Here is a 14,852-nt window from a genome sequence, read left to right as displayed (position 1 = left end):
AAATGGACCATAAGTGTCACTCTGTAATACCAGCAGATTCTAGCCAACATGCCTCAATTTTGCTTTTGGTCATGTGCTAGACATCTTGTTTATCTGCAGTTTCGCTGGAGGTTCTTTGATGGAAGAGAACATTCATATATTGAATACAATGTGAACCTCATATAAACTTTGGTTACATTCATTCATTTTTAATTCCAAAATCAACTTACAACTATAATTTGTATAGCTTAATTATGCCTTTCTGACTATTACTTCAATACTTTTCTTTAATTTGTATAGCTATTTTCCCTTTCAATACTTTTCTTTTTTGGTGTGTGAATAAGATAAGTCAAATGTGAATTTCATCGTTTTAATTGAACCTTAAGTGCAAAACATGGTATACGGTCCACAGGGGGTCTTGGATCCTTCCAAAATTCACATAATGCCAATGCTTTGAAAGGAATTAAATGGTATCACACATTAATAAGGGTTTCAATCATCTCATTTGCTGTCAGAATAGTTTTTCCTTTACTAATGTATAATTTTTAAACTTCCAAATAAAAAACAAGGGGGGCATTTATTGAAATATGTAATCATTCAACTTTCACTAAGATGGATTTTGAGCTCCCTAGATATATAGTAGGTTCTGATAATGCTGAATATTTCCTCAAAGCACTGAAGTTAAAAGTTTCCCTATTGCAGAAATCAACTGGGAATGTAGATGAAGATTTTGTGTCATATATGGTCAAGTGGAGGGAGGTTGGGGCTTCTCTTTTTGATGGAATGCTTGAGAGAAATGTCGTGTCGTGGACTAGTTTGATTTGTGGTTATGCTAGTAGGGATTGTCCTGACGAGGTAGCTTCTTTGTTTTTTAAAATCTTAACCCTTTTAGAATTGCATATGGATTGATCAGTTCTGACATTTCACAATTCTGATTTTCCTCTTTCAAGTTTTTGTGTAAAGTATAAGAACTGGTACTGTAAGTTGTTGATGTAAAAAGTACTAGCTAGTTTGAAAAATATATTTAGTAATTGAACTAGAGAGGTAAGTGTTAAATTTTGTCTGTAACATCTTTAATTGGTCGGATGTACATTTAAAAATACAGGTTTTTGGGCTTCCTAATGAGAAGAAAGCTGCTTATGGGGCATTAGATAAATGGAATGCTTGGGAGACAGAATCCCCGTTGATTGCAGCAGCTAAGTATCTTAAAGAAGAGGAGTCAATGGAAGCATCTAATTTAAGTATGACACTCATGTTACTTTTATGGCCAATTTGAATGGATGGGAGAGTAGAGTAGAATTGGCCAAAAATTGCTAATTTTTAGCCAACTTTACTCTACTCTTCTCTAGTTCTCTACTTCCCCTCCTTCGTCCTTCATACAAACTGGCCATTATTTAGCACGGGGTGATACCTTTGGAGTTCTTAATCTGAGTTGGATTGTGTTGCCATGAGCCATGTACATAGTTCACCGGGTAATTGGGTATTGCCTTAGTTTAATCAATTTATCATTGAGCATTTTAGTAGTACACACAGTATATAAATCCTTCATTTTTATTCTCTCTTTCCTATAGCAAAACCTTCAAATGGCATAATAAATGTATCAAGTTAGTCCATCTATAACCTTGATGTTACATTGGAACACCACATGATATTGTTGATTCTTGCTATACAAGTAAGAATTTTAACGGCAAGATTGCAGAATGACTTAGTACAATCATATAAAAAAAAAAAATAAAGCTAAAAAAAAGAACTTTCCAGAGTTTGGAAAAAAAAAAAAGGTCAATAATATTTTTTTGCTTAAATTATTCAGAATCAGTCCAAGTAATCCTTACCTCAAATGTCATATAATCAATTTCCAAGCACAACAATAGTAGTGTAATACCATTCTCAGTATAAGGAAGTGGGTTGTTTAAGTAGGAACTCGATACATCTAGTCATAAAGAATCAAGTAAAGGACAAACTCTTAAGCCTTAATAGGAACTTGTCTCTTTAAAATGAAGAATTACATATAGAGAATCGCTCAGTAAAGCTAAAATTAATTTTGTTAGCTAAAGAGTACTGTTGAGACTTGAGTGCTTCATGAAGCCACCTCCCTTGGGATGGTAAAACACCATTTCCCACATCCATATCATCATTTTCCATTTCACCAAACAAAAACCTTGAACACCATTAATTTTAAAAACCATTCAATGCACCTTTTATAAGTTCACTTCCTAGCTTTATATTCACCCAAATACCTAGAAATAGAATCATCCAAACCATCGTCAACTCCTCAAAATAACCTTCTTCAAATTCATTCTTGCACGTACAAAGTTCACTAATTGTTCGAAGGTGTTAGATTGAAATTCCACCAAATCCACTCATGAAGCGAAGGCACAATTCCCTCTTTTGAAAGTAGGAAGAGATTCATGGATTGACGAAGGGAATGAATAGCACTATTACGTGTGGAGCATCATCCATTCTTGAAGGTGATCCACAATCAACTTCTATAAAATTAAAAATTAAAAATTAAAAAAATTAAAATTAAAATTTAAAAAATTTTTTTTTTTTTTTTAATTCTTGTGTGGACTAAAATATTTCTGAATTGACATGGGCAGAATTATGAGAATGAACATTCTTAGATTATGAATTTAATATGATTAAATGATGCATGAGATGGTTACTATTGCGTTTTGAAATTAAGTAGCTCTCAATTGGTGAATAAATAACTCTTAAACTAATTGACAGAATGAGTGTTAAAGAACATAAGTTAAGTTGAAGGGTCCTTAGTCTAACCCTCAAATAGCATGTGTTCTCCATCAAAGGATTATACGAAGTCTAGGCCATAAATTATGAGAACTCCTTCATATATTCATTATTTTGCAGTGAAATTTTCTCTGAAAATCACTTGAACAACGATGGCCAGAAGTATATTTATTTTCCTCCATTGTTCTAAATTTCTTATTAACTTCTCTGTTTCCATTGTAATCCTTTTGTATAATTAGCATAGTTGAGTCCATCACAACAAAGTCATTTTAGGAAGTAAAAAAAAAAACTAGGACTAATCATGAGATTGGATGGAACTAGATGAAAGCACTAAAATGAAAACATATCTATATATATAATAATAGGTGAAGCAGAGAGAAAATCCAATTAAATTTCAATGGAATTCTCAATTTTGCGTCACTTGTCCTAACCAAAACTCAAAAAAAAAAAAAAATCTAATTAGATTATAAATTTGACTCCAATTTTGTGTCATGTATTTTATCTAAATTTTCTAATTTCTGTGCCCTGATGCATTAATATTTAACACGGAAGCCAAGAAAACCACAATGATAATACTCATTGGCCTAAGCAAGAACATCTCACCTGCACACTTTTATGGAGATTATAAATTGGACTTCAATTTTGTGTCATGTATCTTATCTAAATTTTTTAACTTTTGTGCCTAAATAAATTATGCATTAACATTTAACATGGAAGCCAAGAAAACCATAATAATAATACTCATTGGCCTAAATAAGAACATCTCACCTGCACACTTTTATGGGTGATCTCAATAGAGTCTGGAGCTCTTATAATTCCACAACTAGAACCAAGGAGTTCAACGAGAAAGACTATAAAAGTAAAACATCATCTTCTCCTAATTCCATATTGTCATCCCATGTCTCCTCCTCTCACAACCTCTACCAACTAGATCCACACACTACCCCCTCCTCCTCCTTACGGATTTCTCAGAGCAAGATCGGGTTCAAACACAATGTTCAATCCCACTCTTCCTTACTTCACACTCTCATACATTAGCGCTTCATTGGCGCCTCCAAGAAGATTCCAAGCTCAATGATTAGTTTTTATTTTTTAATGTCCCTTTATATATTTTAAATAATAAAATGCAATATTCTCTTTTTTCTTCATTGTAGCATCATTTAAATAATAAAATGCAATATTCTCTTTTTTTTATTCATCGTTTTATCTAATGCTATCTTATGTATGATAAACCAAAAAAAAAAAAAAAGACCAATAGCATTACTTAAATAATAAAATGCAATATATATTTTTCATTGTTTGATTTAATTCTATCACTTGTGTGATAAACCCAAAAAAACAAAAAAAACAAAAATTTGGCCAATAGCATCATTACAATTAATCAATCCCGTGCGGTAGCACGGGGTTACATACTAGTTAATATTAATGAAAAAGAAAAAAAAAAAAAAAAACTTAAAGAATTAAATTGAAAATAAGTCAAATTACATGGTATAGTTTGTAATTCAAGCTAGAAAGAACATACAATTTAATAGCGAATTCAACAAATATTAATTTAATAAATTTAAAAGTAGTATAAGGTTGTGTAACATTAACAAACATGACACTAAAGAATCACTTTGATATACATACAAGGCATAACAAGGAGTTTGCATGGTTATTTCTCTTGCCCGTTGGCTTAAACTAGATAAAATGCTATTAGGAATTGTAATTGTTGAAACAATTATAACCATTAATTTAAAATTTGTTTAGCATGAAAAGGTGATTAAATCATGAGTAACCAACCAATTAACTTGATCATAGATGTAAATGTGGATTTTTTATTTATTTATTTATTTTTTTTTTTTTTTTTTAATTCTTGTGTGGACTAAAATATTTCTGAATTGACATGGGCAGAATTATGAGAATGAACATTCTTAGATTATGAATTTAATATGATTAAATGATGCATGAGATGGTTACTATTGCGTTTTGAAATTAAGTAGCTCTCAATTGGTGAATAAATAACTCTTAAACTAATTGACAGAATGAGTGTTAAAGAACATAAGTTAAGTTGAAGGGTCCTTAGTCTAACCCTCAAATAGCATGTGTTCTCCATCAAAGGATTATACGAAGTCTAGGTATTAAGAATACAAAGATATGTGACAAGCCTAGAGTCACACAGCTAGCCAGTGGTGCAGCACGTGCTGCTGAAGGGTGCACTAACTCAGCCATAGGAGCAGTAGTCAATGCAGCATTTGCTGATAAGGTGCACACTGATCAGACCACTAAGCTTGCATCAAAGAACATGATTGATTCAACAGTCTTGGAGATGATTGAATCCATGCCACATCATGAGTTCTTCATCCAGGATCATTGAAGAAGTCAATTCCGCAAATGTAGGAAGTTGTTACTCATCCTTGCCACGTGTACAGAGTCCAACTGATTTTCAAATAACCGTTTTGGCGCCTAGAGTAGAGTTAGTTATTTTTTCTTGTGTATATAAACAGAGCACTGTATAGATATTTTATTCATTCAATTCATTTGATTGTAATTCATAATTCAATCAATGAAATACTCTCCATTCTATTTAGAATCTCTGTTTCTTTTCACTAGGCCATAAATTATGAGAACTCCTTCATATATTCATTATTTTGCAGTGAAATTTTCTCTGAAAATCACTTGAACAACGATGGCCAGAAGTATATTTATTTTCCTCCATTGTTCTAAATTTCTTATTAACTTCTCTGTTTCCATTGTAATCCTTTTGTATAATTAGCATAGTTGAGTCCATCACAACAAAGTCATTTTAGGAAGTAAAAAAAAAAAACTAGGACTAATCGTGAGATTGGATGGAACTAGATGAAAGCACTAAAATGAAAACATATTAATATTAATGAAAAAGAAAAAAGAAAAAAAAAACTTAAAGAATTAAATTGAAAATAAGTCAAATTACATGGTATAGTTTGTAATTCAACCTAGAAAGAACATACAATTTAATAGCGAATTCAACAAATATTAATTTAATAAATTTAAAAGTAGTATAAGGTTGTGTAACATTAACAAACATGACACTAAAGAATCACTTTGATATACATACAAGGCATAACAAGGAGTTTGCATGGTTATTTCTCTTGCCCGTTGGCTTAAACTAGATAAAATGCTATTAGGAATTGTAATTGTTGAAACAATTATAACCATTAATTTAAAATTTGTTTAGCATGAAAAGGTGATTAAATCATGAGTAACCAACCAATTAACTTGATCATAGATGTAAATGTGGATTTTTTATTTATTTATTTATTTGTTATAACAAGTAAGAGAGTGAGAGATTTAAACATAGATTCCTCTAATGTAAAGAATTAAGTAATGCTTCACTAAGTCACAAGACTCTTGGTATTGTGGGTGATCATGGAGCAATCAATTTTTTTATTTATTTTTATAAATAGTTACAATAAAAGAGGAGCAATTTAAATTTGGATATTTCCGTTAAAAATATCAAAATGTACCAATTACAACTATTATATTTAAGTCAAGTCAAAGCAAATAAACATTTCTTATTAAAGAGTAAGGACCATACACTATTGTATTTTCCAAAAAGGAATAAAATATTTTACGTCATTTTGAGTATTCTACTTAATATTCTATTAACCACAACTTACCACATTTGTTTCTTTATAAAATAACTAAAATTAAAAAATTAAAAAAATTAATCAAATACTAAAGTTTATAGTTTTTTATTAAATACTAAGTATTTTTAATATACACACGGAGAGAGTGAAAAAGATTTTTTTAAAGAAACATACAGCAGTGTATATCCAAAATGGCCTAACTCTTTTTTTTGAAAAACAAACACACACATACACACAAGGGAGATAGAAGGGAAGAGCATAACTCATAGATACACATAAATATTATAATTAGTAAAACATAAAGTAAAAAATTAAGAGATGCATAGAAGTTTTTTATTATTATTATTAAAATAAAAAATAAAAATACATTAGTGGCTTATCCATTCTCCTTTGAGGTAAAAAGGAAAAATGCCACGAAGAATTTGATCATTCATAATAACATTTGAGATGTATGATGTATGTTATAGCTAAGGAAATAGAGTTGAGATGTATGATGTATGTTATAGCTATAGAAATAGAGGTAGAAGGGTAGAGAAGCCAATGAGCGGAACGAAGTTGGCGTGGCGAGTTGTTGTTGGACTTGGAGCAAATTGCTTGACAGTTGGACAGAAAACCGAATATCTTCTCTTCTAACTAGCCAAAGATATTATAGATGAGATTGATAGCCTCATATTGAGTGGAACGTTCCACTTTCTTTGAAACTTAGCCACATGGCACTGCCCAAAACCACTTTATTATTAAATTAAAAAAAAAAAAATCTCCACTTTTCTCTTTTCTAAAAGCTTTAACATTCATGTAACATTATCACAATATTTTTACAACAATAATAAACTACAGATTATTATTTGTTTTCACAAATAAAAAATAATAATTTAAATTATAAATTCAAATAAGAACTAACAATAACTTATTACTTATAATTTAATATAAAAATATTATGAAAATATTTTAGACATAATATTTTTTTTTTTTTTATTAACAGTGAGAAAATCAAATCAAATCAAAGACAAAAATGAAAGTGAAAACTCCACCAGTACCAGTACCTTGAAGTTGTGGTCCGAAAATTTTGACAATTTAATAATAAGAAAAAAAAAAGGGTATACGAGTGGTCCAAAACACACATCCATATCCCTATTTTTTCTCTGTCTAGCGTTGGCAATGTAAACGTGGCAACTTTTTATGACTTAGGTGGGCGAGTGGATATGACGTGGCTAAAAGCGCAAAGAGCAACACTCACAGTCACACACACCCATACACACCCACAAAAGACTTGGCTCATCCTCATCTAATTCTAGTCTATCCATCCAACACTTAAAAAGCAAATAGTTTAATTAAAAAGTATCATTCTCTTTCTCTACCTTTCTCTTTCTCTCTGTGACTTTTCATCCACAACTCGTGGCCAACCTTGTTTTTCTATAAATAATAAAATTTTCTCCTCCATATTTATTCTAGAGGCTGAAGATATTTTAGTTTTTTTTTTTTTGTTTTTTTTTTTTTGTTTCTCCTCGTCACAAAAAAATAAATATCATTGAATTTTTCAGTGTTGTTGTGTTGTGAAATATCCATTTCTTTGTCTTTCTGTCTCGACTAAAGTGACGAGTACTATAGCTCCTAGTTCCCACCACTTTTGGCATCACCCATCCTTTTCGATACTCGCCTTCTTCCCTGATAATAACATTTACACAGATCACCACAGTATATATCATATTGTTCTCCAGGTATAATTCATTTGAGGTTTCGTGTCAAAGTAAGATTAATAAATGGTCAAATTATGAGTTGGAATACATATTTATTTGGAAAAATAAAATATATATGTTAATAATTTATTTGTTGACATGCACAAATTTATTGTGATTCTGTATTTTTTTTTTATATATTTGTAAAATTTGACTTTATTTTTTATAAAACGTATAAAGATATTATTTAACAAAATATTAATGGCATTTTAATCATTGTCCTTAGAGCATTCATTAACAAAATCTTTCATTTAATGTGAGTCAATAAGATTCAACTAAAAAAATGAGTATAAAAATAGAAGAGTGTTATATCCACAATATTTTTACAACAAATCTTAGTTGGCAGATTGTTACATGTTTTTAATTTAAATCCAACAATGAAATTACTTTATTACATACTAGTAACAACAAGTAATAACCTACCACGTAAGATTTGTTGTGAAAATATTGTGTACATAATATTCTCATACAAATAATATAAGAGTGACTTGTAAGTGACTTTAGAAAAATTGAAGGCAAGTTAGCTATACCAAACTAAATTAAAAAAAAAAATGATTCTCAAAAAAAAAAAAAAAAAAAAAAAGAGGGAAAAGAANAACAATGAAATTACTTTATTACATACTAGTAACAACAAGTAATAACCTACCACGTAAGATTTGTTGTGAAAATATTGTGTACATAATATTTCTCATACAAATAATATAAGAGTGACTTGTAAGTGACTTTAGAAAAATTGAAGGCAAGTTAGCTATACCAAACTAAATTAAAAAAAAAAATGAAAAAAAAAAAAAAAAAAAAAAAAGAGGGAAAAGAAGAAGAAGAGAGAACCAATCAAAAACCAAAGACAATCACCATAAATAAAGAGTTGTATGGCCATATCATGCTTACGTCTTCTTATAAGAAATAAAAGATTGCATCGCTTGAAAATAATAAAGGAGTCACGTAGATTAATTGGCAACTCTTAATATTTTCAACGAAAATGTTGTGGGTTCGCATCTTCCCTTCTCATTGTTATAACTATCAAATTATCAAAAACAACAAAAAGTAGCAAAATTATTCACAAAATTAAAAATACCATAAATAAATTGGAATAGAAAGCCATCAAAGTAGTGCAAGAACATATAAAATATAAAGGGTATTGTGGGGATTTTAGTCAAAATTTAATCAAATTTTATTTTAGTCCTTTCAATTCATCCCAATTTTAAAGGAAATAATAAATTTTCTTAGAGAAAATAGATGAATGAGTATTCTCTCCTATCTATTGTATTCCCTTCTATTTAAAATAAAAAAACAAGAGAATAGAAGATCATCTCTCATACATAAACTCCCAAATAAGGTCATAGATGAAAAATTCTTTGAAGATATATCTTTCTTTCTTTTTTTTCTTGGAGAAAGAAGATATATCTTTCAAATCTATTATTTTTCATCCTTTTTCCTCATCCCAAATTAGTAGTTAGGAACAAAAAAGGGAGGGGGAGGGGTGGAGTACCAAACACCAATATCATCCCATTTGAAGGGAAAGTAGGCAAAATTTTGCTTTTAATGTCGAGCATGTCATCTTTTATAAAATAAAATAAAATAAAATAAAAGGATTTCCCAACTTAATTGGTACTTAGACAAATTTTATTTAATGCAGAGAAAATTTGGAAAAAAAAAAAAAAACCTTAAAAATTGTGACGTTATAATTAAGAAATCATGTAGTGTGCGTTTGGTTTTAGCTTAAAAAATAGCTTATTTTACTATTCAGCTTATTTTTGCTACTATTCATAGGTCCCACTACATTTTTTGGTACTATTTATAGGTCTCGTTGTACTATTTCAACTAACTTTTATCTTTATTTATAGTATTTTTAGCAAAAAAAAATTTCAGTTTCAACAAAATAAATAAATAAAATAAAAGGCTTTCCCAACTTAATTGGTACTTAGACAAATATTATTTAATGCAGAGAAAATTTGAAAAAAAAAAAAAAAAAAACCTTAAAAATTGTGAAGTTATAATTAAGAAATCATGTAGTGTGCATTTGGCTTTAGCTTAAAAAATTAGTTTATTTTATTATTCAGCTTATTTTTATTACTATTCATGGTCCCACTGTACTTTTAGTACTATTCATGAGTCTTACTGTACTTTTTAATACTATTCATGAGTCTCATTGTACTATTTCAGTTAACTTTTATCTTTATCTATAATACTTTCAGTAAAAAATTTCAATTTCAATAAAATAAACAGATTTTAAACAGACTCATAGTTACAGATAAGAAGACATAACACGTTGGACCTTCAATGAAATTGCAAGTAAGAAGACATAAACACGTTGGACCTTCAATGAAATGCAAGTACAAATAAGTAGATTCTAAACAGACTCATACTTACAGATAAGAAGACATGACACGTTGGACCTTCAATGAAATGCGAGTACAATGCTCTCCTTCCACTCTCTGCGAGTATAACATTGGAAAGAAAAAAAAAACAAAAACAAAAAAAAAACACAAGTGTAATAAAAAGCGGGAGACAGGACAATCGGAAGCCACGTGTCGGGGAGGGTTGTGCGACGAGAGCCACAAGAATCCATCGAATTCTCGAGCGTTCTGTGCATCTCAATTCAACTTCTATTGGAAAATTTAAGGAAAAAAAAAAAAAAAAAAAGAGAAATAATATGAGAGACCCGACTCTGACGTGGCGTCTCTCTCTCTCTCTCCTCTCTCTACCTCTTTTTTTTTTTTTTTTTTTTTTTCCTTCTTCTACACAATCACAAGCCATATAGATAAATAGTACTTTAAAATAGTTATATTACTTTCCATTTCCAACTAGGATTTCATTTTCATTTCCCTGACACCAAACCCAACTTTTCTCTCTGCCTTTCTCTTCTACCTTCTTCTTCTTCTTCTTCTTCCTTAGCTCTGCCTTTCTCTTCCTCTCTGTGTTTTGGTTTCAAAGTCATCACTTTTGTTGTTCCTGTCTTTAAGGAGCCACATGACTACATGACATGACTAGTTGTTTTTTTTTATTCTTTCTTTGTTTGTTGATCTGATCTCTCTTGATTTTGGATCACTGAATCAAGAAACCCCCCAAAAAAGAGTGAAAGTTGGATTTTTGTTTGTTTGTTTATGTATTTTTGGATGAAGATGGGTCGGGTCGGGTCCATTTACTGTCAAGAATTGGTTCCCTAAGGCAAGGCAAAGGGAAAAAAAAGGAATCTAGGAATTTAAGAATTTTTTTTGATTCTCTGCAAGCAATTGCAAAAGGAGTAAGTGATAGTGATACCACTGCTGAGCGAGTTTCTGCATTCATGGCTATTCAGGTATCAATCAACAAAGCTTTTTTTTTTTTTTAATAATAATTTATTTGTTTTTTTGGGTGGTAATTACTAATTACTAAAAAAAGTACAAAAACCCAGATATGATATTGAATTACCAAATTCAATTTGAATTCCGATCATTTATGTTAATTAATTATAGTCAAACATCACCATAACTTCAGCTATTAACTCTGACCTTTAACACAAATGCTTATATAACCTTATTAATTTTTTTTTAAAATTTTTTATTTCATAACATTTAAATGATAGCAGTTTTGTAAAATCCTGAAAAATAGGATGACTTTTTTTTCCTCTGCTTTCCTGTCCATTCATCTATTTGGAACAATTTTCTTGCAAATTATCTTTCTTGTTTTGACAATTGTTGTTGGGTTTTCACTATTTTCATGTTATTTGGTTTTGTCAATGGGAAATTACTCATAGCCATAGAGGAGTTTTTGTGATATAGTCTTTTGGTTGAGGCCTGTTAAAAGTTTCCTACTTAATTTGCCAATAAAGGAAAAAGAATTATAGAGGGTATATATCATTCACTCTTAACTAATTTAGCTGACTGAACAGTTTAAGAGTAGCTTTTTGTTGTTGTTGTTGTTGTGTTAGGTTAGCAAATAATTTAAGAATTCAGTTGTTAGATCCTGCTAATAGAATTTGTAGATAACTTGGTACTTCAAAATTTTGCAAATTTTCTGTGACTAAGCTGGAAACTTTTTTGATGTGGTTTGTTTTCTCTTTTGGCTGTAGGATCAAAGTGTCGGTTCTCGTTCACATTCTGTGGTCCAGGCAAGCAATGGAATATCATTGAGTTCTGGCCTTCATTCTGTAACTGGTGTCCAACTAGGGGATCAGTTTTCTTGTGGCAATGATTATGCTCCCAAGGTTTTTAACTTTTCTGTCTTCTTCATGCTCTGCTTCTGCTCCGAGTTTCTTCTTATCAGTTGTTTTTGTGTCAATAGGTTAGGAAACCATACACAATCACAAAACAAAGAGAAAGATGGTCGGAGGAAGAGCATAAGAAGTTTCTTGATGCTTTAAAGCTGTATGGTCGAGCTTGGCGACGGATAGAGGGTATGATTCAATATTTCAATTTACATTTCTTATATTCTCAAGCAAATTCCTTAACTATGATCCATTTTCTTACATTATTTGGTTTCTATAACAGAACACGTGGGAACAAAAAATGCAGTTCAGATTAGAAGTCATGCTCAAAAATTCTTCTCCAAGGTTTACTGCTCTTATTCCAGTACCCATTTCCCTACCATAATATCTATGTCCCCTTCGTTAAAGTAAGTTAAATTTTTATGGACCCCAAGGTGTGCAACCTTTATGGATGGGTTCATGCATTCTTGCTCGGTGCCATTCTGATTCCCCTGCTTTTTTGTCTTTGTAATAGATCGCTCGCGACTCTAATGGTAGCAACACAACCTCCACAGAGCCAATTGAGATTCCTCCTCCTCGACCAAAACGAAAGCCTATGCATCCTTACCCCAGGAAACTTTTAATTCCATCTAATAAAGAAGTCTCCGCTCTGGAACAGCCAATAAGGTCTGCATCTCCAAATTCATTGGTTTGGGAACAAGAAGACCAATCTCCAACCTCAGTATTATCTGCAGTTGGTTCAGATACAGTGGGGTTCACTGATTCAGATACACCAAATGGCAGCTTATCCCCTGCTTCATCTACAGCTGGTGTCCAACCTGGGGGCTTAGTACTATCTGAACCCAACCAATCGACCGAGGAAAGTGCATCTCCATCACCAGCTCTAACAACTGTTGGTTCAGTTTCTGACGAGCAACTTCCCATGGTACTTGCTGATCCTTTGCTTGACAACATATTTGTCCAATTCAGTAAATGTCAAATGAAACCTTTTATTATATTCTGATGTTGTTTTATTGTTGGCTTCAATTCCCAGAAATTCGAGTTGTTTCCCAGAGAAAACAACTATGTTAAAGAAGGTGCATCAGAGGAAACGTCGAACCGGAGTCTTAAGCTTTTTGGAAGGACTGTGTTAGTAACAGATTCACACAGACCATCTTCTCCCACCATAGTGGCTGGTAAATCAATGCCTGCGGATATCCTCGAGGAAAAAGTTGTACAACCATTACCATGGAACTTTGTCCCCGTGAAATCTATACAGGGGGATACAGAATATTCTTGGAGTCATTCAACACAGGGTGTACAGGATGGCCTCTATTTCATGCAATGCCAGAAAGAAAACTCATATTTGGCAGAAGCTAATTCTGCTGCTCCTATACCATGGTGGACCTTTTATGGGGGTTTACGTTTTCCTGTCATGCCATTCCATGAGGTGGAGCAATCAAAAGCACATTTGGGCTCTGATCTAGAAGAAGTCCAAGGTAAAGAAGTTCAGAAGGAAGGGTCTTGGACTGGTTCAAACAATGGATCAGTATGTGATGGGAACAATGGTGATAAATGTTCAGATGCTGAGACCCGGAGTTATCCACTTTTCCTTAAAGAGGAGAATCAAGAGGCAGGCCTAGTTTTCCAATTAAGACCAAGTGAGAATTCAGCCTTCTCTGAACTAGGAAGGAGCCCTGGAAAGTGTTTGAAAGGGTTTGTCCCATATAAAAGATGTGTGGCAGAGAGAGACACACAGTCCTCAACAATAAGAGGTGAAGAGAGGGAAGAGAAACAAATCCGGCTTTGCTTATAGTGTGCCTCAGTGTAGTTTTCCTAGAGCAGCTTCCTTTGTTAGAAGATAGACCCTTTTTAACAGGCCGAGGGACTGATCTGGTTACAGTTTTAGCGTTGGATTATAGCGGTTTCAGCTGCTGGATGACCGAGGATGAGAAATAAAATCGGGTTTAAGCAGCAGCCATTTCTGCAGCTTTGCAAATTCTTATCTAGTTGTTCTGTTTTTACTTCCCAACTGTTCAAATCCATAAGCCCATCTGTTCTTGCATGCACAAATATTTCTCTTGCGTTACCCTTTTTGTACTCAACATTAGCTTGTGTATACCTTCTAATATTTTCCTTCTCTGAACTGTGAACCACTTGGGTCGCTTGTTATGTTAAAAAAGAATAGTTTTTGCTTATTTATTTAATTGTTAATTCATCAGCGTCTGCAAACTTTTGAGCTCGTTTTATCCAGAGAGTTTTAACCAAAAAGGCGTGCTGTTTTGCAAAAGAAAAGTCATTGCTTTGTGAGACGAAATGGTGAGGTAACAAGATTCTTTCATGCGTTTCTAAAATATGAAGGAAGTGTTGGAGCTTACAAATGAGAGAAAATTGCAGAGAACATGATGTATATTTCTGGAGTCTTGGATCTATTATTTGGTTTGACCATTGGCAGCTAGGTTCAAAACTCAACATTTTTTATCTACTTTACTCCCCCTTTATCTAAATTGGGCCTAAAAGAGGGGTTGCTAAAAGTGGGGATGGAACAAGTTGTATTAAAAATATGTAGTTAAATGATTAAATTTATCATATCATAAGAGTTTAAACTTTTAAAACAAT

General features: G+C 31.8%; 1 protein-coding gene across 1 annotated transcript; it reads left to right on the top strand.

The window, feature by feature from the left end:
- The first annotated feature begins 10,854 nt into the window (after positions 1-10,854).
- LOC111984846 (protein REVEILLE 1) lies at positions 10,855-14,431 on the top strand. The gene is made up of 6 exons (XM_024016464.2): positions 10,855-11,366; positions 12,120-12,254; positions 12,332-12,443; positions 12,538-12,599; positions 12,769-13,179; positions 13,288-14,431. The coding sequence occupies exons 1-6, from the start codon at positions 11,355-11,357 to the stop codon at positions 14,047-14,049; spliced, it is 1,494 nt and encodes a 497-aa protein (XP_023872232.1). The 5' UTR covers positions 10,855-11,354; the 3' UTR covers positions 14,050-14,431.
- The last annotated feature ends 421 nt before the right edge of the window (positions 14,432-14,852 follow it).

The sequence above is a fragment of the Quercus suber genome, unplaced genomic scaffold (genome assembly GCF_002906115.3).
Source record: "Quercus suber isolate HL8 unplaced genomic scaffold, Cork oak 2.0 scaffold_783, whole genome shotgun sequence".
Taxonomy (NCBI): Eukaryota; Viridiplantae; Streptophyta; class Magnoliopsida; order Fagales; family Fagaceae; genus Quercus; species Quercus suber.
Note: the sequence above shows the minus strand (reverse complement) of the source record. Positions and strands in the feature narration are given on the sequence as shown.